This window comes from Peromyscus eremicus, chromosome 6 (genome assembly GCF_949786415.1).
Source record: "Peromyscus eremicus chromosome 6, PerEre_H2_v1, whole genome shotgun sequence".
Lineage (NCBI taxonomy): Eukaryota > Metazoa > Chordata > Mammalia > Rodentia > Cricetidae > Peromyscus > Peromyscus eremicus.
In genome coordinates, this window is record NC_081421.1 from 24,669,643 (window position 1) to 24,694,917 (window position 25,275).

General features: G+C 41.5%; 1 protein-coding gene across 1 annotated transcript in view; it reads left to right on the forward strand.

Moving 5' to 3' along the window:
- Spata16 (spermatogenesis associated 16) overlaps positions 1 to 25,275 on the forward strand; it is a 216,507-nt gene that overhangs the window by 106,669 nt on the left and 84,563 nt on the right. The window contains exon 4 of the mRNA XM_059265083.1: positions 3,459 to 3,543. Within this exon, the coding sequence (XP_059121066.1) occupies positions 3,459 to 3,543 (85 nt within the window). The remainder of the gene's footprint in view (positions 1 to 3,458; positions 3,544 to 25,275) is intronic.

A 25,275-nucleotide genomic window follows, 5' to 3' on the forward strand; every position in this document is an offset into this window, starting at 1 on the left:
ATAATGGGCTTGGGTGATAGATGATAATCATGTAGATTTGATTATTACACACACACACACACACATATATATCACATTGTCTTCCATAACTTGTATAATTATTAGATGTTGATTAAAAATAAAACAAAGGCACAAAAGAGAAAATCTGAGAAGGCTACTAGGTGCTGGGGGAGAGGAAGGAAGATCAGAGCCCTGAACACAATTATGTTCCATTAGACACCAATTGGGCATCCAATGATGTCAGGAAGCAGCAAGGCTGAGAAGCTAGCTTCTGGAGATTTTGGAGATTCAGAAAGTGGTTTAGACACGTGGCATAAGGGTTGAATTGCTAATATGTATTTGGTACTTAAAACCATGAAACCAATGTGCTCATCGAGAAGGGCGAACAAAAGGAAAGTCAGGAGGTCCGAGCATCGCACCCAGGGAGGACCCAAAAGTAGGAATTCAAGAAGGTGAAGAGATTCCAGGAAAATGAGACTCAAGGGAACAACCAGGATATAGGGAAAAGGCAGAAAGAAAGCCAAGTGGGAAGTAGTGTCGTCCCCTGAACCAAGAATGCATGTCATGTTGGGACAGAGGTGAGCCACCACCCTCAGCAGTATGGAACCACTGGAGGCACTGGAAGGGAGAGAGTCCTACTTGCGTCCACTCGAAGAGTAATTTCACCTAAGAAGCACACACGGCTTTTTTTGTTTTTTGTTTTTTAAGGGTTTTGTTAGCTTGTCTGGCTTTGTTTAGTTTTTTAATGGACAAGAAAAGATGGTAGTAACTGGGGGGAGAGAGAGGCAAGAGAGTTTCTAGTGGGAAGCCAACATATTTGGGAGGTGGCAGAAAACTCTGGGAGAAAGGGAAAACTGGAAAGAGAAGAGCAACCAGAGCGTGGAGACTTGGTAGAGCGGTTCCCATGGCTGGCTCAACTGAGTGAGATCACATGTGGAAACTGGTGTGTCAGATTTACATTCTGCCATGTAAAGTGCTTGACATGGTGCTTAGCAGTTACAGATTGACAGCTGGTAACATCCTCACTTCATTAAAGGGAACGAGCTGATAGATCTTCTGATCAGAGTGCAGTAACCCTCAATAGTCAGATTCATAGAATGCCCACATAAAACAAAGACAGTAGTAACACTGAGTCACACTGACTAATGTTCAGTACTCAGGGTTGTTAGAAACACATACCTGACGAAGAGTAGGAAGAAGAGTCAGTAATGTTTGCATTTGATTTGTATGGCAAATCTGCCAAAGCCTGGATCTCACATGGCCCTTGAGTCCTTAAAGATGCCCAGTGTACAGACTGGCTATCTTTGCCTTTTTTTTTAATTCAGCACGATGAAAATCCCTTGTCTGTTGCTTCGCAAATGTCACATGACACAATGCTTCCACACACTTGTCGTATTTCTTTATGGACTTACACTGATTCCCTCCCCAGGGTGCTCTGTGGAGCAGAGGGAGGCCAATGGAAGAAACATGGCTACCCTTTCCCTGGGGAAGCAGATGCAGGGGACAAATGGTTTCTGACTTACATTCCTAATTTGAGTCCATTTCTGAGCCCTATTCATACAGCCAAATTCCAGTGGAAAGAGAAATCAGGATACAGACTAAAATGCCAACAGAGTCCCCAACTCCTATAAAAACAGCATGTGCTGCCCTTGGGAGTCAGATTGTTCCACATGTTCCATTGATCCTTTAAATTCAGAATTGATCACTGCATGTCTGCAAGGGCACCTTCATGGCAGGTTGACTTGCTTTTGGGGGTCACTATGAGAAGGCATTCCAAGTGCTTCTACCAAATACAAACATCCGAAATGCAACTTTGCCTCCTAACATCTATGATTTTTATAATTTTCCATATTCTATACATATTAACACACATCAAAGCCTCCTAGCGTACTTTATCTTATTATTACAGCCTTTGGGAAACATGACAGGATTCTTAAGAGATAGCTGTCATTTATTTGAAATGTCAGTATACAGCTCCTTTCCAAAATTCTGTGTGTATGAAGAAACCATTGAATTGAGTAATCCTCCAAATGCTATTGTTTTTCCCATTGTGTGTGTGTTTGTGTATCACATGAACACACAAACATCCTTGTGCATTCTTGCAGAAGCTGGAAGAAGACATCAGATGTTCTGCTCTGTCACTCTAGCCTCCTTCCCTTGAGACAGGGTCTCTCACTGAATGTGGAGCTAAGTTGACAACAAGCCCCAATGATGCTCCTGTCTGTGGGACCCCATAGCTCTGGGGTGACAATCACATACATGCATAACCAGGTCTAGGTTTTTATATGGATGCTGGGGATGCAGGCTCAGGGCCTCATGTTTACACAGCAAATGCTCTTACCCACTGAGCCATCTCCCCAGCCCCATTGTTAATTTTTAAAGTCCTAATTTTTGTCTGTCCTGAGCAAGAATGTAAATGTTTTAATTCTTTGAGAAATGTGCTGGAGTAGGTTTATAGTTTCTCGGCCTCAGACAACCTATATTTAGGGAAGGAACATTTCTAATTCAATTTACAGTGATGTCAAGAAACAACACGTATCTGCAGGCGAAGATAAGAAAAACACGCAGGAGTACACAATGATAGCTCTACTTAAATAAATAAACTTTTGGTACTAGTGATTAGGTACACAGGATTATTATATGTTTAATTGGCTAACGTGACAATTTGGAATTACTTCTAGTCACATTTAATTGGATTTGCAATCTCTGGGGAAAAAGGAAATAGAGAATCCTAGCAAAGAAACAGCCATAAAAGTAAACTGTTTTCCAAGGGGTGCTAAGTAATGAATTAATATCCATTCCACAATAGTTTTAATATCCCCCAGCTTAATAAAACCAATGCAGTGACTGTATGCACTGGATCCAGAAACTAATTCAATTAGACGCAAGGTTGGGAGGAGGGGTTATCTGTTGAATTGTAGGGGGTTTTTTTTTTAATTTTCAGTTGTAAAACGTCAAATTTAATCAGACATAAATAACCTTTTAACTCAGGTAAAGCCTGAGGTGTGCTTAAATGCCCACCTAATAGCTAAAAGCTATGCTAGGCTTGGAGACATCGTCAAGTCTATGTGCGTGGTGCAGCATAGAGCTGTTGTGAAGTACGGCCCCACAAAAATGGGCCTTTAGGATGTGAAACTCTGTGCATCTTTGGAGGCCTCAGGCAAAGGAACAAAAACAGAGCATGAGCATCCCTTTTAGCCATGAAGTATTCCTGGGCTCTACAAATGGAAGATCCCTGTAGAAGACAAACAGCTCATTCCTACTCCTTTGGTTTCAGTGTAGCTTGAAAAACAAAGTCAGCTACTTTCTGTATCCTAAAATGTGTTTTCTTTTGCTTAATCTTGTCAAGTTAAGTATGCACATTGTAAAGCCTTCTACAGTGTGTGTGCATGCTGCCTGTTACAGTTTTCCCTCTGCCTTATAAATTCATGGTATTTTACATCTGTTCTTATTCCAAGGAGTGCCATGATTGCTGACTACATGTTCTGGCTCTGTGGAGGAAGCGAGCACTGTGTAAGCAAGCTCATCAAACTGTATTGGCAGGTAAAAACTGATGCCCCAACCAGGGAGGAGGAGCACATCTCATTTTCAGAACCAAAATGAAGGATGAGTGCTTAAAAGACCACTGAAAAGGTAGCTCTGGGCAAATCAATCAGACAACCACTACCCAGTGGTAATGTGTCTATAATGAAGGAGATTTCTGAAACTAATTTTAAGGGCAAAATCCAGAGTCATTAACCCTTGGCCTGTACTGGAGTTTTACAACTCAATATAAAATTTAGACATCCCAGGAACTATTTTTCCACATTTAAAATACATTATGCATTCATACATTCTTTCTGAGTTACAGGCTTTAAAACCAAACATCTGAAGTGATATTAATTGCATAATCGAGGGTAACGAAAAGATGAGGAGCGAACATGGGTAATGCATTAAAAACTGGGCAACAGCAAATCTTCTGTCACTTGTTCAAATGACAGCAGGATGTCCTCTCAGAGCCCCTCTCGTGCCAAGGAGAAGCCATCATTTCTCAGACTTGTAAGGAAAACTTGCGTCACTAGTTCAGTCTCCTTCTGTGTAAAATTCTCAGTAACTTAAGTGTTCCCGTTTCAATATTCGGAGCTCAATTTACCCACTATAAAAAAAATTTACATTTTTAAAGTAGCCCTGTTGTACTCGAAAACCATCATCTATTAAAAAAGGCAAGTTTCAAATAAACACTTTTAATCCCAAAAGAATTCCCTAGTAATAATTAGATAACTATGAAAAACAAAACAAACAAAAACAAAACAAAACAAAACAGTGAGTGGCTGGAGTCAAGGTGAGAGCATTCAGTTCACAACATCTGACAGCTCACCGCCACCTGTAAACCCAGCCCACTGGAATCCACCACCTTCCTCTGGCCTCTGACAGCATCTGCACTCACATTAGTGACCCCCACACTAACACACACACACACACACACACACACACACACACACACACACACAATTTTAAAAGAAAAATATTCTTAAAAACTAACTGTAAAGAATTGGTAGATATGAAAAACAAGCAAGTGATAATGATATACAATAGCAGACATTTGACTGGAGGATTTCCAAGATATCCTAAAAGAAATAAGAGAGGGTTTGAATCTCAGGAAGTGATCCACAAGTCTGATGTGAAGTAGGTTCCTAACAAAGGTTTGATTTGAGTTATCCATTCACGAAGCAAATACGTATTGTGTGCATGCTGCACTTCCTACAGTGAATTAGGGGAAATGCATCCACTATAGGTATAAACAAAGACCAAGTATAAGCCTGATATACAAGAGTTTTCTTTCCTTTAGTTTTCAAAAAACATAAATATCTTCATTTTATTCATCTTAAAGTAAGAAAATAATCTCCACTTGGCAAAATGCACATATTTGCAATGACAAAACTTAATATCAAAAATCCTTTATTTTGTCATTCTATATTAATAAGTGATAAGAAAATACACTCTTCATTGTATTCTTTTCATTGGAAGCAACCTGTGTAGCGAAAAGAGTCCTTGACTGCAGGCAAGGCCTGCTTCAGATGAGCTCTAACCTCAACTAGCAATAGACCCCAGCTAAAATCAGTCTCTGGCTTCAGCCAAAGACGCTTCAGTAGAAAGTAAGGCATGACTGGCACCCGGCACTTGAGAAGATTATCCCCAAAGCCCATTTCAGTATTAAAACTTCATCCAAAATCTTAGACTCATCCAAAAATGACATCAGAATTTTTAAGAAAAATGAAGCCACTGTAAAGTCAGGGATGCCTGGCTATCCAATCCACCCTGGCAATCTCACTTATCAGTTTCATAATGCTCCTTGACATCACAGTATAGAGATAATACAGATTACATCTACACATCTATTTGTTATCAACCACTAAGGTTGGCAGACAGAGCCCAGGAATGTGGTGCATGCATGTCCTCTAGCACTTGGGAGCAGGAAGACTCAAGAGTACCATGGGGGCACAGCAAGACCCTGCCTCAAAAAAATGGCATAGATGGGCACGATTTTCCTCTCCTTTCTAAGATAAGAAGATGCTGTATACAGGAAAGGGAGTAAAACAATGACATATGGAAATGCTATCATGAAACCCTCTACTATTTAAGCTGATTCAAAAAATGAAAAAGCAGTCACTACATTGCAGGCAGTCCCCAACGTAAAGTGGTTTGACTTAGGGATATTTTTAACTTCACAGTTGTTTGGCTTTTGATTTCGTTTTCACTCACAGTACAGCGTTCAACCATTTACATGAGATGGTCAATGTTTTATTATGAAATAGCCTTGGTACTGGAAGATTTGCCTAAATGACGCCTAATGTAAGTGTTCTGAATATATTCAAGGTAGGAAAGTCCAAGCTGAAGCGTTTGCTATGCTAGAAGGCATTTCAGTTTAGATGGAACATATTGGAACATAATGCCACCATAAGTCCAAGGTGCATCTGCTACTTTTCTTTTCAAATGCATAAAACCCCTACTCCTCTGGTTAGCTAGACTCTTTGGAGGTCTTGACACAGAAATGGGAACTATCAGAATGTAGAGATTTTAGTACCAGTCCCTATCCACTCTGCATATATTGACCTACAAACACAAGTACAAAAGAGTTGATCTCTGCCATTGTTAACTCAGGAACATCTTTCAAGTGTATGAGAAACACTTTCCATATCACTACTCCCATCAGGGGCGGAAATGGTGTAACAGTCTGTGCCATATGACAGCTCACACTGAGCGACATCACTCAGAATAAAAGTGTTTGCACATCTTATTCTATACTAGCATCACCTCTGCAGAGGTAGAGAGGGTTGAAAATAACTTACGTTGGCTGCACTAGAAAACACTGTCCCTGTAGCAAGATCCCCAGTCTTCGGCTACCAGCCATCTTTGTGGAGAACGCCATGAAACTTCATCACAAGGCTGAGCTAATCAGCAAAATGGGAGCGCTTAGGTGGGCTGAAAACTGGTTGTTTTGAATCAGATGCCTTATGGTGTGTATGCATGTGCATGTGTGCATTATAGAGGTCAGAGGATGGTGTTAGATGCCCTGGAACTGGAGTTACAGGCAGTTGTAAGCTGCCCAATGTAGGTACTGAGAACTGAACTCTGGTCCTCTGGAAGAACAGCAAGGGCTCTTTACCACCAAGATATCTCTCCTACCCCTGAAATAATACAAAGTCTTTATCTAGTTAGAAGGTCTGTTCTAGAGAAGGTCTGTTCTACCTCCCAAGCACCCAGTCATCAATGGAGGTCAAATTGTCCAGGATCATATAAATGAGGAGGTTGTGCTCTCCCACTGCCAGACAGTTCTCCTGTGTTCACACTCAGCCATGTGTTCACAAGACATTCATCAGTTTGTATGGCCTTGTCTGGTGCAATGAGATTGTGAAAACCAACCCTCTCCACATGGAGCTCATCACATGGAGCCTGAGGAGACAGCAACAGAGATTTTACTGTAAAACAGCCACAAGAGAAGTGAGAGAAACCCCACTAAGTGGGAACAAGCTGTCCAATCTTCGGCTGGATCCCCACTTAATTTTTGTTTTCTTAATTTTCTTCATCAATCAGGCCTTCAAATCACAATCTCAGTACCTCCTGAGAATCAGATTCAGTTGACAACCCCGAATAATGCTCACAAACATATGCACACAGAGACAACAGAGAGAGAGAGAGAGAGGGAGAGGGAGGGAGAGAGAGAGAGAGGAGGGAGGGAGGGAGGGAGGGAGGGAGGGAGGGAGGGAGGGAGGGAGGGAGGGAAAGAAAAAGAGAGACAGAGACAGAGACAGAGGGTGGTTATTTATCTCATTGCATTAGAAATTGACCTAAACATAGTCACAAACACCAAAGCAACATTGAGAAAGAATTATTACTTTTACTCTATTATTAGAAGGTTGTAACTTTTTTGGCATAAGAAGTTGAAATGTTTGACATAACATCAATTTCAATGTTTCATTTTAATGGCAGCAAATAGTAAAACTTGAACTAACAAAATCAGCGATTGCAAATGGAGTCAGAGCTCCTGTAGTTCACAGCACCTTGAGTGTGTAAACACCAATCAAGAAATACCAACATCTTCTATTTGAATTCATATTACATCACTTCTTCTCCTTTGGCTACTGAGGTCTTTGTTAGGATGACATCATCAATGTTATCTATGCCAGCAATTTCTTCCAGTTTTAAGATAAACAACTTGCTGTGTGTCTGTGGACTGTCCTCACTGGAAATTCTCAGGCTATTGCCAGTCTCAGCTCCAGGGCAGCAAAGTTTCTAGTTATCTGACTCTAGGCATTCCATTTAAAATTGTTGATTGAAAAAGGACAAGAGGGAGGTTCCTCAGCAGAACTACTCATAGTTGACTTCAGCATCTTCATGATGAAGTGTCGCCTCACTCTCAGGCTAAGAAGTCAGTCATCACAAAGCTGTGTTCTACAACAAACCCATTATCAAATTATGCTACATTTTCTTTATTTTGAAAAAATGCAAAAAGAGTAACCAAACAGAATCCTTTCTAAACCCCTTTTCTTCATAGAAACTTCCCTAATAAAAAAGCACTTCATAGTGGGCTCTTGCCTCTAGACAAAGAGCTCCTGAAATGCTCTAAGGCTTGGCTGTGTGAGGAAGCCAAGGGCTTTCACAGCAGGAGGGAGCCCTCTTCGGGAATTGTTGGAAAAGCTGGTGACACCAACACAGGCCTGTGTGGAGAGCCTGACATGTGAAGCCTCTTTCTGCAGTGGAACAGCAAAGGCTGAGGGAGGCAGTGCCAACTTCACGGGTCCTCCATCTGTGCAGAGAACACTAAGACGTCCCATCCAACTCAAGTTGTACTTGGCATTGAAATGTTCCTCATCTCAAAACTATCAATGGCCTGCATAGCTTCCCAAGAAAGCTCACTAAAAAGTTTTTTGGGTTTGTTTGTTTGTTTGTTTGGGTGTGTTTCTTCTACTCTTAAAGGCCAAAACCAAGAACTGGACTTTTCCTACTCACATGCCCAAATAGTTTAGTGCACTATATTGACCCCTAAGGTATTCCCATATACATCAGGGAGTGAGCCCACCAATCCACTTCTTCTCTTCCTACAGCACTCTATTTCCACGACCCCCTTCGTCCTTGATATTGGGCCTAGAAGAGATACCTGCTGCTTCTAGCACTGAAGACAAAAAATATCCCCAAGCCTGTTCTTGTCATAGTGTGCTTCCATCAACTTTGCTATAGTCATTAAAACCTGAAATCTTTACAATTCAGTCATGCAGACACTTTTGAAGTTGGTGAAAACCTTTCTTATATACTCAGAAATTACCTTCATCATTCACACTCATTTGCAATTAACTATTTGTAAGCACAACACTGCATGCTAGGGAAACAGAAGCAAACAAATAGGTATCACTCTGTCTCAAGAGAGCACACATTGCATTCCTCCTCATCAGCAGTATCCCTTTCTTCAGCTTCAGTTACCCACAGTCAACAGAGACCTGAAAATACCGACTGGAGACCAGGCATTGGCTCACACCTGCAAGCCCACTACTCTGTGGGCAGAGGCAGGTGGATCTTCATGACTTTAGGCCAGCTTCGTCTATATGGTGAGACCCAGTCCAACCGGGGTCACCTAGAGAGACCTTCTTGAGAGAAATATGGTGAGATAAACAGAAAGGAAGGAAGAGGAAGAAAAAGAGGAGGAGGAGGAAGGGACTAAACGAATGTTAAATTGTATGCCATTCCGAGTCACTTGATGAAATATCCCACCTGTTAAATCCCATAGTAGCCATTTCATGCACCAGATTGTTGATCATAGTATACAGTACTTGAGTTAAGTTGGCACATATCCTTAGGAATTGGGCCAAAGTACAGAAGTAGTGATTCCACATGTCAAAGGGACTATGTGAAGTGCATCCTTCAAATAAAAAAGTGGAGGCGCAGTACGCTATTCTGAGAGAAATAGGGAAACCACATCCACATGACCTTATTGCAGTTGTTGTTGTAACTCTTCTTTCATTACTAGCCTCTGTTGCTAATCTCTCATTGCACCTAAATTATAAACTAAGTCTTAAGATAGACCTTTGCCTCAGGGAACATACCTAATTTATGTAGGATTAGGTACAATCCATAGTTTCAAGCATCTATTGGGAATTTTGGAACATCTCCATCATGAGTTAGAAGAGAAACAGCCATATTCTACCATAAGATATTTACAAGAAAGAATTATAGAACTGTAAAATAATTAAAACACATACCACCACTTAATATTCTGTCTTTCTTCCACAGTGCCATCAAAGCACATTGCAAAATGCCACTCAATAAGTTGTGAAATAAATCAATCAAATCAAAAATTAGTTTGAGATGAAGCCAAAACCAGTAACATCTAACATGAGAATATTTTTACCATCATTGTTTTGTAATTAAGGAATTCAATGATTATGCAAAGAAGTGCTAATTGCCCTGATTTTTATCATTGTGTATTGTATATATGGATTGAATGATCACCCTATATATATATGTGCAATTATGTGCTGATTATAAATTACATACATGTGCATATGTATATGTATATGAAAGAAGTAGCCTCACAGATTGTATACTACACAGTTACCAGTGGTTATCTGTAAAGTGAGACCAGCTCTCTGAATTAGTTTACACAGTCTTTAACATGAAAAAAAAAAAAGGAGTCAGGAACTCATTTCACGTGTTCCTGTATACATGCATATGTGTTTTAAGCTCAAAGTTGTAGACAACTCTGGCTTTCATTGTGTTTGAGACTCGTCAAACTATCTGGAAAAGGCTGCTGACTTTTCCAAGGTTCTTTGAAGTGCTTGGTTTTCATGCTCCACAAATGTCCAAGGTATTGGCTGTTCATTACTTCTCTTCAAGATGGTCACAAAGAAAGATGAAATCTCATAAAAGTCTCTGTAGTGACCACCGAGTCTTGTAGAATAATGGAATGAGTTGGGAGTTCAAACCAATAATAAAGCCTTCTTAATAAAACTTTCTACTCTTTGTTTCTTTTTTCTTGATATTGCAAAGTCATCCCAATATTACTCACTTACTTGGTGAAAACTTACATCTCTACCTCAGAACAAAAATAAAACCTTCAACATGAAATTACAGGTAAAGCAAGGTCAAGGAATCAGAAACATCTATCATTATATTGAATAAAACACCTACATTTTCTAGAGAAGAAAAAATGTGTTCCCTAGAGATGTGCCTCCATGTGAAAGTTCCCCACAGAAAGGTACAAAATAGAAATTCCATGTGAGTATTTCACTTAATGGCCAATATTCATTATATGTTTATTTACTTGGCCTTGTCAGACAGAGAGTTTGTAAAATGGATGCCTAGTGTCTGAAAGCAGCCTAGTTACTGATGATTATTCAAATTATACATAATTTGAAAAGTGCCAAAGCCACTTACCCAGAGATATTTCTCCATCAAATGCCATGCATTGTGTTTAAACTCCCACTACTTGGCATCAACTCTGCAGTCGGCCTGGGGTCAAATGCAAAGTAAATTTGATGTGGGAGAGCTTAACTCAGCAACGGGTGACCTCTGGATACAATGGTGAAAATGGGTTTATCTCGTCTCTTTGGAAAAGTGAAAGTACATCAATGAAATGAACAAGAACAGGAGAAAAAGCAAGCCTACTGAAGAAAGCGAGGGGGTGCCCTGAGGTTGAGCACTACGGAGGGAGCGAAGGACCCTGGGAAGGTGGTGGTCCTGGTGCTGACTGCTGCTCACTCCCTGCAGGAAAGCAAACAGATGCCCTGCAGCAAGAGGGGCGGTGCAGGACTGAGGACCAAGAGCCGCAGCCTTGGGTCTGCTGAAACTCGGCTTCGTTTCTGTACAGATCGGCTAATGCTGTGATAATGTTACGTGACCACCACTATAAAACTCCCAGTAATCAGGTTGGCTCAGATTCAGATGATGTAGGCTCGTCTTCGTTAGGTTCAGCTCCAAGCTTGAGAGAAGTCCAAGTGTGTTCCACACATCTCTCTACCTCCTTTGACTGATAGCTTCCTGCTGTGTGTTCTGAGAAAATGTGGCATTCCAAGAGAAAACCAGAGTACATACAGTCACTTTAATCCTCTACTCCAAGTGTGCTCATAGCAAGAGAGCCAAAGGAAGCCACATGATCACAGCCAAGTGCTAAGAAAGTTCTGCCCACTGCACAATACAATATTGCTGCAATTACATTACGAGTACAGTATTGCCCCAAGAGGGGAGAATGAGGAAGCCAACAAGTATACAGGTATTGCTCTCTATGTATACAAGTATACAGGTATAGGCTTCTCTATGATAAAGTCGTAGGCTTCCCTCAGTGGGTGTCAAACACCGCCCTCTAGTGGCCAGCTGCATTGAATCACCTGGGTTAAGTGGTGATCCGGCTTCACTTCTGTTGCTGTGACCAAACTTCCCTAACAAAAAGCGGCTTGGGGGAAGAAGGCATTTTCTCCAGCTTACAATTCCAGATTCCCATACATCCTAATGGATAAGTCAAGGCAGGAACTTCAAGCAGCTACACATCGGGCCCCTAATCACAAGAAAGTGAAAAATGCATGCATTTGTACTAGCTTGCTGCTTGCTTATACTCAACTCCACACTCTAATACAGTTCAGCCCCCCCACCCAGGGAATGGTGCCCATATTGGGTGGGGTCTTCCCACACTGGTAAACTAAGACAATCCCCCCACAGGCCAGCTCTCAACACATACAATCCCTCACTGAGGCTCTTTTCCCAGATGGTTCTGTGGTGGGCGAGTTAACAATTAGATCTAATTATCAGAAGTGGGGAGCCTCTAACAGTCCTGCCTCCACCAAGAGAGTCCCATACATTGCTCCTGGACTAAAGGTCTGTAAGCGCATTTCAAATTTGCTAAGTTCATGGCCAGCTTAGCCTACCATGCAGCTTACCTGGAGCTGCATGAGGGGAGGGTGCTGGGAGAGGCTGCCTCTGTCTGTGCACGGTCTGTCCTCCCCTGAGTTAAGGCCCCCATGCTTCCAACCGTTAACTAGAAGTAACTGCTGTCCCTGCCCCACTTCAGTGACCTTGCCAGACCACAATGGACACTGAAGTGTTATGAAGTCACTTGTCCGCCAAGAGATTTGTCTATTAAGATAGGCAATATTGAAACTCCCAAAATGTCCTGTTTTTTTCAATTAGAAGGCAAGCTAAAGAGGAGGTGTCCAAATTGAGATGCCAGGCAAATGAGAGCTGCTTTTCCTGGCTCTTGGGGGAAAAAAAAAAGATAAATATGGAAATGAATCTCTCATCTAATTATTCATTCCTGTTTATATATTCTTTAATGACATGTTTCCATGGTTACCAGCGTTGTTAAATGCTGCCTGTGTTTCATTTTGCTTTGATGCTATTTGAGGCGGCATGCCAGTAGGAGAGGTTCACTTTTAACTGAAAGGTGTAATGAGGCATATGTTTGATCCAAGGTTGAGTGTTCCCATGAAGGAGATAGTGACCGTGACATTGCTGGTTGTGTGATTTTCTCTAGTTCTTCAGTGGTGTTCTTCTTAGGCCTTAGGCTGAGAAGAAGAAAGGGAAAGACAGAGAGTAGAGGAGAGAAAGAGGAGCAGAATCTGAACCATACACATATGGAAACTCACATTAATATGTCAGTAAGATGTTATGCATTTGATGTGTCCACACTGTCAAGTAAGGGGGGTTGTTTCTCCCTCTCCCTTCTCCACTCATTACCCCACTTCTTCAATCACATGCCTGCATGCTTGGTGCAGTAACCTCTTCCCAACAGAGTGCAGTAGTGACTTCACCTCAGAGTGGGATTCAGCCTCAGTGCCATCTCTCCAGAAGCTGCTAGCCTTTGATGCCCTAAGTCTCTGCAGAATAAATAGCTCTTTTGTCAGCCTCCAGGATCACACAAGAACCTGCAGGCAGGAATTCCTGCCACTGCCTCAGAATGTGCTCTGCAGGGGGCAGCATACTGCTCTCCTGTGTTGGCATAGATCTTAGGTTGCACATGGATCTTTGAGATTGCTTAGAGAGCAGTGGGGAGAAAATTAGTCCTCAGACCCTCCCAAGCAACACTGTGTCCGAGCCTTCAGAAATGGGATGGGGCTGTTAATAGCCCTGGTTGGGTTTGCAGCAGTACGTCAATGACCCAGCAAGCGCACAGTCAACTTTTCTCTGTCTCTGTCAGTCTCTGTCTCTCTGTCTCTCTCTCTGTCTCTCTCTCTCTCTGTCTGTCTCTCTCTGTCTCTCTGTCTCTCTCTCTGTCTCTCTCTCTCTCTCTCTCTCTCTCTCTCTCTCTCTCTCTCTCTCTCTCACACACACACACACACACACACACACACACACACACACACACACACAACACACACACTTTCTCTCTGTCTCCCCCTGCTCTCTCTTTCTTCAAGAAAGGCTTTCGGGATTTTTTAACAGCTTTTAAAGGAAGGGTAACCTCTAAATTTCCTTTCATTTTCTCTCATTTGAGGATGCTATGGGTTCTAGAGATGGGCCAATTTGAGGTTCCTTCTACTTGGGCAAACATAACCCTGACTGCTCGGTGCCCCAGTTCCTGCAGCTCCCCTCCTAGGTTAGCAGGAGGTGGTTGACACAAAGACTCCACTTTCCAGTTGAAATCTGCAAAGGCCTTTTCCTTTGTTTTTGTTTGCATCTGAAAAAAATCAAAAACTATTATGAGCAAAACCAAATTTAGAGGTTTTATGGCTATCTGTTATATTTCCCACAGGTTTTTATGGGTTATTGATTTACAAGCTTGCAGAGAAATTGAGGTCACTTTTTTTTAGCAGCTGGAGTTGTACAATACTATCCCATGAAATCATTGCATTTTTAAGCTGTGCTCACCCGGGTGTAGAATAATCTGTAGAACTCAAGCTTTTAATGTTTATTGTTTTTCCAGCCATCCTTTGGGCAGTACAACACACCAATTACAAAACAAGTTCTCTTTTCTTCAACTCATAGGATTGTATTTTCTTCACTAATTTTTGAAGACAGTCTGTTCTACCTGTACCTGGGTTGAATAATTTTCTTTTTCATAACAATTTCCCTTCTCCTAAATAATGAGACCTTGACATTTCAAATGTCAACCTTTAGCATATGACATATTTGATTTTTCTCAGGATCATAAATTAACTATGAAGCTAACCTATTTCTTTTTACAAGAAAGCTTAAGTGTTCTTATATGTAGTGCAGCCTAAAGTAGGAGTCAACAACCTACGAGGAACAATAACCTCCAGAGCATCCAGAGATATGGAAAGCACCACAGTTGGAATGCACATCTTCCATTCCTATTCCTCAGCCTTCAGAAGCCCATCTCATTGCGTCTAACAAGGCCACATGAACCTCGTTTGTGAGATCACAAAGGAAGCACATGTATGTACTAGTAGCACTTACAGCTGCAGTTTGCTGTTGTAATAGAGCACATGGAAACATACCCATATGTAATACATACTGATTTATATTATATATATATATATATATATATATATATATATATACACACACACACATATCAATTTTGCAAAGCTATTGAGTTTATCATAGACATAATTATTCCCCCTCTGAGACATCTTGATGTTAGGTGACATGATCAATAGTCATATATAGGAAGCCAGCAGCCCCATAAAATCAGATTCCTGAAATCTGATGGCATAGCCTGGAAGCGATTAATTGCAGGCAAATAAGAGAAATGAGAAAAGATAGGAAATGTCTGCTTGCCAGACAAAGTTGAAATTTGAGGGAAGACAGAAACTACAGGGATGCAGAACAACGAAGACAAACTTTGAGTGACGTCAGTGGGTGTGGCCATCTCTTTTGATGGGTTCCAGACACGCTGTCACTCCTCTTCTCTGTGCACAACAGATATGCAACTCCACAAGGAGCCGCTCATCTCAAAGATGAATGCTGCCCTTGGATGAAGACCTGGTGGACTTTTGTCTTTCATCTATGATTCGACACTTGTCCTCTGGAGCCACAGGCAAGGAATCTTCCCATATCTGAAAGTCTATCTTGGTTAGCTGGACGAGGCTGTAGACCCATTTATGAATCTCTAGAGTCTAATGGATCAGAGCTTGAGGCCCTGATGTAGATATAACTGATTTCAGTCCAAGCTCTCTCTCTTGAGATAGCTGTGTGAACATCACACCATGCTAGAGAATAATGTGATATAGGATAAACTGTTTTCCTCTATAAAATGGGAGCAGGTCTAGTTTCTAGTGTTATTTTAGCAAACATTTAACCAAATGCACAGAGAACCCCCACCTAATTAATAAGTGATGTGTGGGTGTGTCCATGAACTGACAGAAGCCCACCCAAACACAGCTTTTTGCCATTGATGATAGCCAATAGTCTTTACTTCACAGCCTTTCAGTGTCTTCAGTAGATGCTTCCTCAAGGCCAACCCTGGCCTTTCCACTCAGTCATGTCACCTACTAATAGCCTAACATATAAAACAAATGCTTTGTAGAAAGGGCATTACAAATTTACAAAAAGGATAGCCAGGTCCTTGTCCCAACCCTGACATGAATGACATCCATGCAATAACAAGCTGTCTTCCAATCTGAAACCACTAGACAAGGAATACAATGAAAAACAGCACACACTGGCCAGTTACAGTGATACACAACATAATCCCAGGACTCAGATAGTCAAGACAGGAGTATTACAAGTTCAAGGGCACTTGGGTTATGTAGTCTCAAAACATATTAATTTAATTTAATTAAACAACACATAGTTAGGCATAATAATACCTACCTTCACATAAGTTGTGGAGATGAAATACATAATAAGAAGAGTCCCAACCTGTCTTGACATTTACCACCAAACTCAGAGGCCAAGACCCATTAGTAGTACCCAGTTGTCCTTAAAAAATAATTGCAGGTAATTCAGCTATTTCTTCCTTTAATACCTTCCAGTGATTCATTTCCAGTCATCAAGAACAAAAGCGCTATTGCATCCTAAAGAGTCTGGAGGCCGCTGAAACCCACACGTGTAACTCTTGAGTTTCAATCAGCTGGTGTTCCCCCAAGGTGCAAGTGGGAAATTATTCACAGTCTTCAGAAGAGGAACATAATTTAAATTCTATTTATAAATTATATGTGCTTTGTCACTGAATAAGCTAACCAACCTAAGCATATTGATATGGAAGCTACCCTACTAAGAAGCCTTTTATATAATTTTTGTAAACTTTTTCTTTGAGATGGGCATGCTAGTTGACAGTATATCCTAATCTAATGAGATGCCAATGGACAAAACTATCTTACTGTGACCAGTAGGTGAGAAAACTGTGATGTGAAGATTATTATGAAGAGGGTTTTGGTGTGCTCATGGTTCGATAGAGCCCACTTGTTCAACTCTCAGTGTTAGTTTTCATGATAGTAAGAATAGGATCCTGCTGGAGCCGGGCGGTGGTGGTGGTGGTGGTGGTGGTGGTGGTGGTGGTGGTGGTGCACGCCTTTAATCCCAGCACTCAGGAGGCAGAGGCAAGTGGATCTCTGTGAGTTTGAGAACAGCCTGGTCTACAGAGTGAGTTCCAGGATAGCAAAAGCTACACATAGAAACACTGTCTCAAAAATTAAAGAAAAAAAAAAGATTCTGCTGGAGGGGAAAAAAGGAAGAAATGAATGCTTGATTTTCCAGAAATTTACCATCTAACTTTGAAAAGGAAAGCTTCTGGTACAGGAGAAAGCCTTGGCTTAGGGACTCAAGCCTTTGCTGCCGTTCTAATTCTGTGACCTCAGATGACTCACCAGAACTTACACACTTGTTACTTACCTGCAAGTTGGTAGGAAATTGTACCTTAGATCTTTTCCCTCTCCTCAGTTCCGTGTTGAAAGTACATGCAGATAATTCCTGCTACAAAATACAAATGATTAAAAATTAGCACAGGGAAAGCTTTAGTTATAAAGTACTGAAGTGATTCAATTAATGGAAGCATCATATACAATCAAAACCCAAACCTAAGCCAGGCATAGTGGCTCACTTCGGTAATCCCAGCACTTGGGAGACTGAAGCAGGAGGATTACCAGTTTGAAGCCGGCCTAGACTGAATAGTGAGACCCACTGGCTGTAGTGGCACACGCCTTTAATCCCAGAACTCAGCAGACAAAGGCAGGAAGATCGCTGTGAGTTCGAGGCCAGCCTGGTCTACATATCAAATTCCAGTAGTCAAGAGTACAGAGAGATACCCTGTCTCAAAACAACAGCAAAAACAGTGAGACCCTAAGGGAGAGGAGAGAGACCTTAACCAGAATGAATGGGAAACAAGAGTGTATTATATCCACACAAACACACTTATGTATTATGCATAATTTGTTAAAAATCTATAGCATCTACATACAGTGCAAAACTAAAGGAAATGAAATTTCTTTAGAATTTAAAATGCTACTGTTTTTAGACAGCAAAAATTGCAAAATAGAGAATTCAAGATAGCTATGTCAAAATCTGTTTACCTAGATACCAGTAACCTGATCATGCAATCTTTGGTGATTTACAGACAATGAAAATGGAATTTAAATGCCTTATTTATACCTCATGAGGAGATCTATGACCTTCCCGTCCCTGGGCTGACAGACGCAGCAGCAAAGCTGTGCATGCTCCTTAGAGAAGACAAACACTCAGAAGGAACAGTCAATGGCTGTTGCTTCACGAAAGAGCTCCTGTCCTGCACAACAGAGATTCAGCATAAAGTACTGAGCACCATGGCAAGGGAAAGCAGTCCACCATTACATACTCTATTCTAATATACTACTGCATTAATGATATAATCACAGAAATGTCAATTCCAGGTACCGCATAAGTGACATGGTGAACAGGTCACAGGGCAGTCACAAGGAAAGCCATTTGGGAAAATCTGCTCTCTATTTCAAGGCATTGAAACCTTCCAAATTAAACTTATATATATTTACAGGGATTAAATTCTTAAAATGTCACTTATGGAGTTTTATTTTTCCATTTTCTAGTAAATTATACTCATCATTCAAATTTATATTATTATTCATACAGTAACAAAGAGTTATGCTAGCCATTAAAGACTAGGTACCATCTCAACTATATAAGTCCCAAGTATAGGAAATTTCCTTTGAAAGTAATAACAGTTACTCTGAAAATAGAACAATGGAACCATAATATTCAGTCCCTAATAACACCTACCTAGATGGATTCTATAAGGATTGAAGAAAATGGCATATATAAAAGCCTGTATTACAGTGCTAAGTGAAAGATTGTTATTTTATCTTTTAAATGCTGTTTTTCTTTACTTTTTATAAATTGATGGGAATGGATTATGAGTGAGATTCAAATTTTCACTTATTACTATTTCTGTATTAGGATAGACTAATTACTGTAACAAACAACTCTATCCTCTCTCCCTGTCTCTCTCTCTCTGTGTGTCTCTCTGTGTCTCTATCTCTGTCTCTCTGTCTCTCCCTCACTCTCCCTCACCCACAAGATTAAACCTTGAGCCCCTTACATACTAGATAAATAAGTTCTCATTTTTACTGTGCTACATCCACAAAAGTACATTACAAGCCCTCTTTTTGCCTTTTATTTTGAGGCAGCATCTCAGGAAGTTACCCAAGCTGGCCTTGGACTGACTCTGTGACCCAGACTGGCCCGGAACTGACTCTGTGACCCAGAATGGCCCTGGACTCACTCTGTGACCCAGAATGGCCCTGGACTGACTCTGTGGCACAGAATGGCCCTGGACTGACTCTGTGACCCAGAATGGCCCTGGACTGACTCTGTGACCCAGAATGGCCCTGGACTGACTCTGTGGCCCAGAATGGCCCTGGACTCACTCTGTGACCCAGAACGGCCTTGGACTCACTGTGACCCAGAATGGCCCTGGGCTGACTCTGTGGCTCAGAATGGCCTTGGACTGACTCTGTGACCCAGAATGGCCCTGGACTCACTCTGTGGCCCAGAATGGCCCTGGATTGACTCTGTGGCCCAGAATGGCCCTGAACTCACTCTGTGACCCAGAACGGCCTTGGACTGACTCTGTGACCCAGAACGGCCCTGGACTGACTCTGTGACCCAGAATGGCCCTGGACTCACTCTGTGGCACAGAATGGCCCTGGGCTGACTCTGTGGCACAGAATGGCCCTAGACTCACTCTGTGGCCCAGAATGGCCCTGAACTCACTCTGTGACCCAGAACGGCCTTGGACTGACTCTGTGACCCAGAATGGCCTTGGACTGACTCTGTGACCCAGAATGGCCCTGGACTGACTGTGACCCAGAACGGCCCTGGACTGACTCTGTGACCCAGAACGGCCCTGGACTGACTCTGTGGCACAGAATGGCCCTGGACTGACTCTGTGACCCAGAATGGCCCTGGACTCACTCTGTGGCACAGAATGGCCCTGGACTGACTCTGTGACCCAGAATGGCCTTGGACTGACTCTGTGACTCAGAAAGGCCCTGGACTGACTCTGTGACCCAGAATGGTCCTGGACTGACTCTGTGGCACAGAATGGCCTTGGACTCACTCTGTGGCCCAGAATAGCCCTGGACTCACTCTGTGGCCCAGAATGGCCCTGAACTCACTCTGTAGCCCAGAATGGCCCTGGACTCACTCTGTGGCCCAGAATGGCCTTGGACTTTCAGTCCTCTGCCTCAGCCTCCTGAATAGCAGGACTAAGCTACCAGGCCTGGTTGAGAGTTCTCTTCAATCCCCAACGGGAGAAAATATAGTAAGACCACACTAAAGAGCGCTTCATGGACCAGGCACAGAAGTTATTCCTGCCTACCTTCCATAATAGCCTGCAAGTGTCAATGAAATTCCTGTCATGTTCCCAGTGGGTAAAACCTTAATTTTTCAAAAGGAAGTGATTTATAATATAAAAGTCTAATTTTAAGTTCTATAAAATTAAAAAGCTGTTCATCCGAAAGCCTCTTAAAGCCTCCCCAATCTCAATGAATTAGGTTGGGAAAGTCTTGAGGTACTCTCCAGATCAAATTTTCTAATAAATTAAATCACTGTGATTGTGGTCAAGACTAATATTGGAAGCAATAAGGAAATAATTTGATAGTCTAAAATTATTTGATTGCACTTTCTAATTAGAAGTGGCAGGATTCCTTCTCACTGTCCCACTTCCATAGGCTCCAGTCAAGAAATGGGGGTAAAATAATCTCACCACCCTAAGACACTTTGAGTATCATAGCTCCTTCCAGCTTTCCTGGGATACTTTAAGTACTCCTGAATTTTTGCCAGGAGGATTTAACCCTCTCGGTGTGGAACAGGGGGATGAATTCCCTGCCTTCCTCTCAACAATGCACGTTCACTTTTCTTTCCTCTTTGATGGAGTCCCTCTCCTCCCTTCTCCTCTGTAGTCTGTCTCACAGTCATCCTGGGCAAGCTGACATCTAGGGCAGTGAGCGGCTCCTTTGGCTTAGCTAAAGTACTAAGAGAAATTACTGTAACTTGGTGTTTGTAGTGGACATGAGCTGCCCACATATACTCTTGCTTTACAGAATTATACATTTTATAAACACTTATTCAGAAACAGGGTTTTTTTGTTTGTTTGTTTGTTTATTTGTTTTGATTTTTGAAGACAGAGTTTCTCTGTGTAACAGTCCTGGCTGTCCTGGAACTCACTCTGTAGACCAGGCTGGCCTTGAACTCACCGAAATCTGCCTGCCTCTGCCTCTCGAGTGTTGAGATTAAAGGCATGTGCACCACCGCCACCTGGCTGGAACTATACGGTTTTAAAAACTTATAAATGCAAGAGTGACAGTGAAGAAGAGTTCACTGGGACCTACGGATACAGGCACGTGACTTCAGAGCTTCCTTCGGAGGACCAGTGTGGAGAACATACTTAGCAATGTTGTACATTCAGCAGCAGGACCTGGAGCTGATTGCTTCACCATTCCCACACAAGCAACATTTACTGACATTGAAGGAACATACCAGGGAAGGACAGTCAACTCAACATTTAAGTCAAAGTGAAATATTCTAGAAATCTACTCCCATTTTAACAGTTTCTTTTTTCTACAAGCAGTTAAATATTCATCTGGTCTCTATTTTCAAAGTCAGTGAACATGTTTGACCATCAAAATCTTTATTTTCATATCAATAGTTATATCAAAATATTCTAGTTTTAATATAATATTTTATTTACTTTTTGGTAATTTCATACGTGTTTATAATGAAGTTTGATAACACCCATCCCTACTCTCCACTGACTCCACCCCAGACATGCCTTCATCCACCTTGCCGCTTCTTGGCATCTTTTTTATTTTCTTCCTCATAACCCACTGCGTCCCATCAGAACTACTCACATGCACATGGGTTTGTGATCACCCGTTGGGTGTCAGCAACCGAAGGCAACGTGGCTGCCCTCCCTCAGCAGTCACCGACTGCCAGGAGCGCCTCAGCTGGGACGACAGGAAGGTTGACTGGCTTGATCTTGTGTGAGTCTGGTGCAGGCACCACAGGTGCTGTGAGTTCCTGAGGACAATGGCCCTGTCATGTCTGACATCAGCAGCCCCTCTTCCACACTGTTCCCTGGGCCTCATTGGGTGGGAATGAGCCAGGTGTCCCTTTTAGTCCTGAGTATCCCATATTCACTTATTCTCTGCACATGATCAGTCTCTGTATTAACTACTACCCACAAAAAGCTTCTGTTGAGGACTGAGAGCTGTACTAATCAACAGATATAAAGGTTGATATTTAGAAGAGAGTTTGATACTATTTCTGTTAGCATTTAGGGATCTGTACTGGCCTGCCCTTAGGGTCCTAACAGGATATATCCTCACTGTAGCCACTAAGAGCACCCCCTGTGTGCATTCCCTACTATTTCCTTATTTTTAAAAAAAAAGTGTCTTGCCCATCTCCCATCTCTTTCTCTTTCTCTTCCTTCACTCTCATCCCCATGGATAGGTCTCTGCTCCCTTCTCTCCCCTCCCCTCAATAAACCTCCCACATGGGCCCTGTTGTATGGTGACTCCTTCCCGACATTTTTAAAATACAACAATGTCCATCTAGCAAAATAATAGTAGTAGGTTCTCTCCTAGGGCCTATGGCCTTGCCAGCCATGAGTTCTTGGCTAGGTTTATAGTACCAAGCATGAGTTGCCACCTATGGAGTGGGTCTTATATCCAATCAGAAAGTGGTTGGTTATCTCGCTCCCAGTTCACAGCTGGGTAAGAATGTTGGTGACATTTCTCCCCCAGAAGCCTGCATAGTGCCATTCAGCACTAAGAAAGCCAGCCAGAAGAGAGGAAGCTTCAGAGTCAGTACCGGCTTGATTTCTTCAGCAATAAGGTCTTAGCATCCAATTCTTGTGGGCAACCAAATACAGGGGCTGGAGCCTATGTTCTTTTGGAGTCTCTGGTACCCTCTGACTAATAACTTGAAGGGAAATAACCTTCACTTGGCATAGGGATTTTCTTTGATAACTTACAGCTTGTAAGAGAAGCATTATCCCTCTCACCTGGGCATGTAACTACAAACCTCTGTGTGTGTGTGTGTGTGTGTGTGTGTGTGTGTGTGTGTGTGTGTGTGTAAAAGCTTCTAATATAATAGAGTCCATGTGACTTTTTCAGCATCCTTAGTGTTGGTTATCACTGCCCACATCCCATCCTCTGCCAAACTTGCCCTGCATTGTTTCCATCCCCCTCCATACTACCTGTGCTCTGTATCTCTCCCTTAAGGTCTACACACACACACACACACACACACACACACACACACACACACACACCGACAATGGCTCCTTTCTAATTTCCTGGCTTCTCCTTGTCCACACACTATGGAAACCAGTGTGAAGGGTCCTTAAAAAGCTAAATACAGAACTACCATATGACCCAGCTGTGCTATTCCTGGATATATACCCAAAGGATTCTATATCCACAGAAGTGCTTGCTTATCCATATTCATTGCCACTCTTTTGACAATATCTAGGAAAGTGAACCAACCTAAATATCCATCAACTGATGAATGGGTAATAAAAGTGTAGTATCTATACACAATGAAATTTTATACAGCTATAAAGAAAATTATATGAAATTATGGAATTTGTGAGTAATGAATGGAACTAGAAAAAGAATTCTATTGAATGAGGTAGCCCAGACTCAGAAACAAAAACACTGAATGTTCTCTCTTAAAATATTCTAGTTTTTAAACTGGTTTACGTGTCTTAGAGTCTTATAAAAGACAAAATGAAACCTACATTAGAATAACCATTAGCAAAATTGATAATCACACAGAAATGACCAATTCCTGTGCAAATGCAGTACCCAACCAGAGAAAACAGAGTCCAATTGGACCAACAAGAACTATTGAAAACAAATAAATAATAAAAAGTCTCTCATTTAGTGAAGAAGGAGGAGGAGGAGGAAGGCTTCATTGATGAATTCTACTAAAGAATGACCAGTATCAATTCTTCTTAGATTATTACAAAAATATTGAAGAAAGAGAAATTCTTCCAAACACAATATATAAAGCTAGTATTGTTCTAATACTAAAACCAAATAAAAATGACTATAGGTCAGTGTCCTTGATGACACAGATTTTCAACAAAAATACTAGAAAATTAAACACAGCAACATGTTAAAAATCACCATTATCAAAGTGAGATTCATTCCAGAGATGCAAGGATGGCTCAACATATACAAATCAATGAATATGACACAGCCAGTCAACAGAATGAAGACACACTAACCAGTGGAAAAGTAAATCAGGGCAGTCACATGGAAATCAGTACAGTAGTTCCTCAAGAAAAGCAAAGCAGAATTATCCTGTCACATGATCTAGCTACACTGCTCCTGAGACTATATCAGAAGGAATTTAGATTAACACAACACAGGGATACTAACACAAAACTTATCTTAAATGCCAGTCAGCAGATAAATGAATTTTTAAATGTGGTGTATATATACAATGCATTTTCATTCAGCTGTAAGGAAAATGAAATTACTTCATTTTCAGGAAACTAGACAGAACTGGAGATCTTCCTGTTAAACTAAATAAGCCAGACTCAGAAAGACAAACATTGCATGTTTTCCTCATATGTGTAACGTAGACTTAAACATATTTGTGACTTGAAAGTAGAACAGGGAAATCTGTGGGAGGAGGAAGGGGTCTAACAGGAGGTAGATGAGAATAGGAAGGGTAACGGGAGAGGAGGAAACACCATCTTTTCTTTCGTCTGTGGAATCTAGCTGTAACAACATATTGTCAGAGCGATGGGGTGGGGAGGGAGAGCAAAGCAGAGTGGAGTTATTCAGTGATGATAGAGAGAGGCCAGCAGGGGGAAGCAAGGCAATAGAGGGTGAAAATGAGCAAAGCACTATTACACACATTTGTGAAAAGTTCATAATAAATAGCTACACTAATTTTTAATTAATTAGGAGTGCTAGCAGGATGGCTTCTGCTGCAGGGTCTGAAGACTTGAGTTCAGTCCCCAGAATCTACATGGTGAAAAGAACTAAAGCCTGACACCTGTCTCTGTCTGTGTCTTGTTTCTCTGTGTGTGTCTCTGTCATACACTAAATAAATAGGTATGAAGAATATTTTAAGCATTTGATGACTAAAAACAAAGCTTATGTGTTAACTTCAATAAATATCACTGTTTGCCAATGACGCAAACACTCAGCCAGAAATCAATTAGAGCTAATAAAGCAAATCATCAAGTTAAAAAAGAATGTACAAAATTAGTAGCATCACTATACTCCAGTAGCAGACTGTCCAAACTGAAAATGAAGAGAGCCATACCATTTACAACAGATACAGATGCTAAAGCAAAATTCCTAAGAACAAGTTTAACCAAAGAGATGAAATACCTCT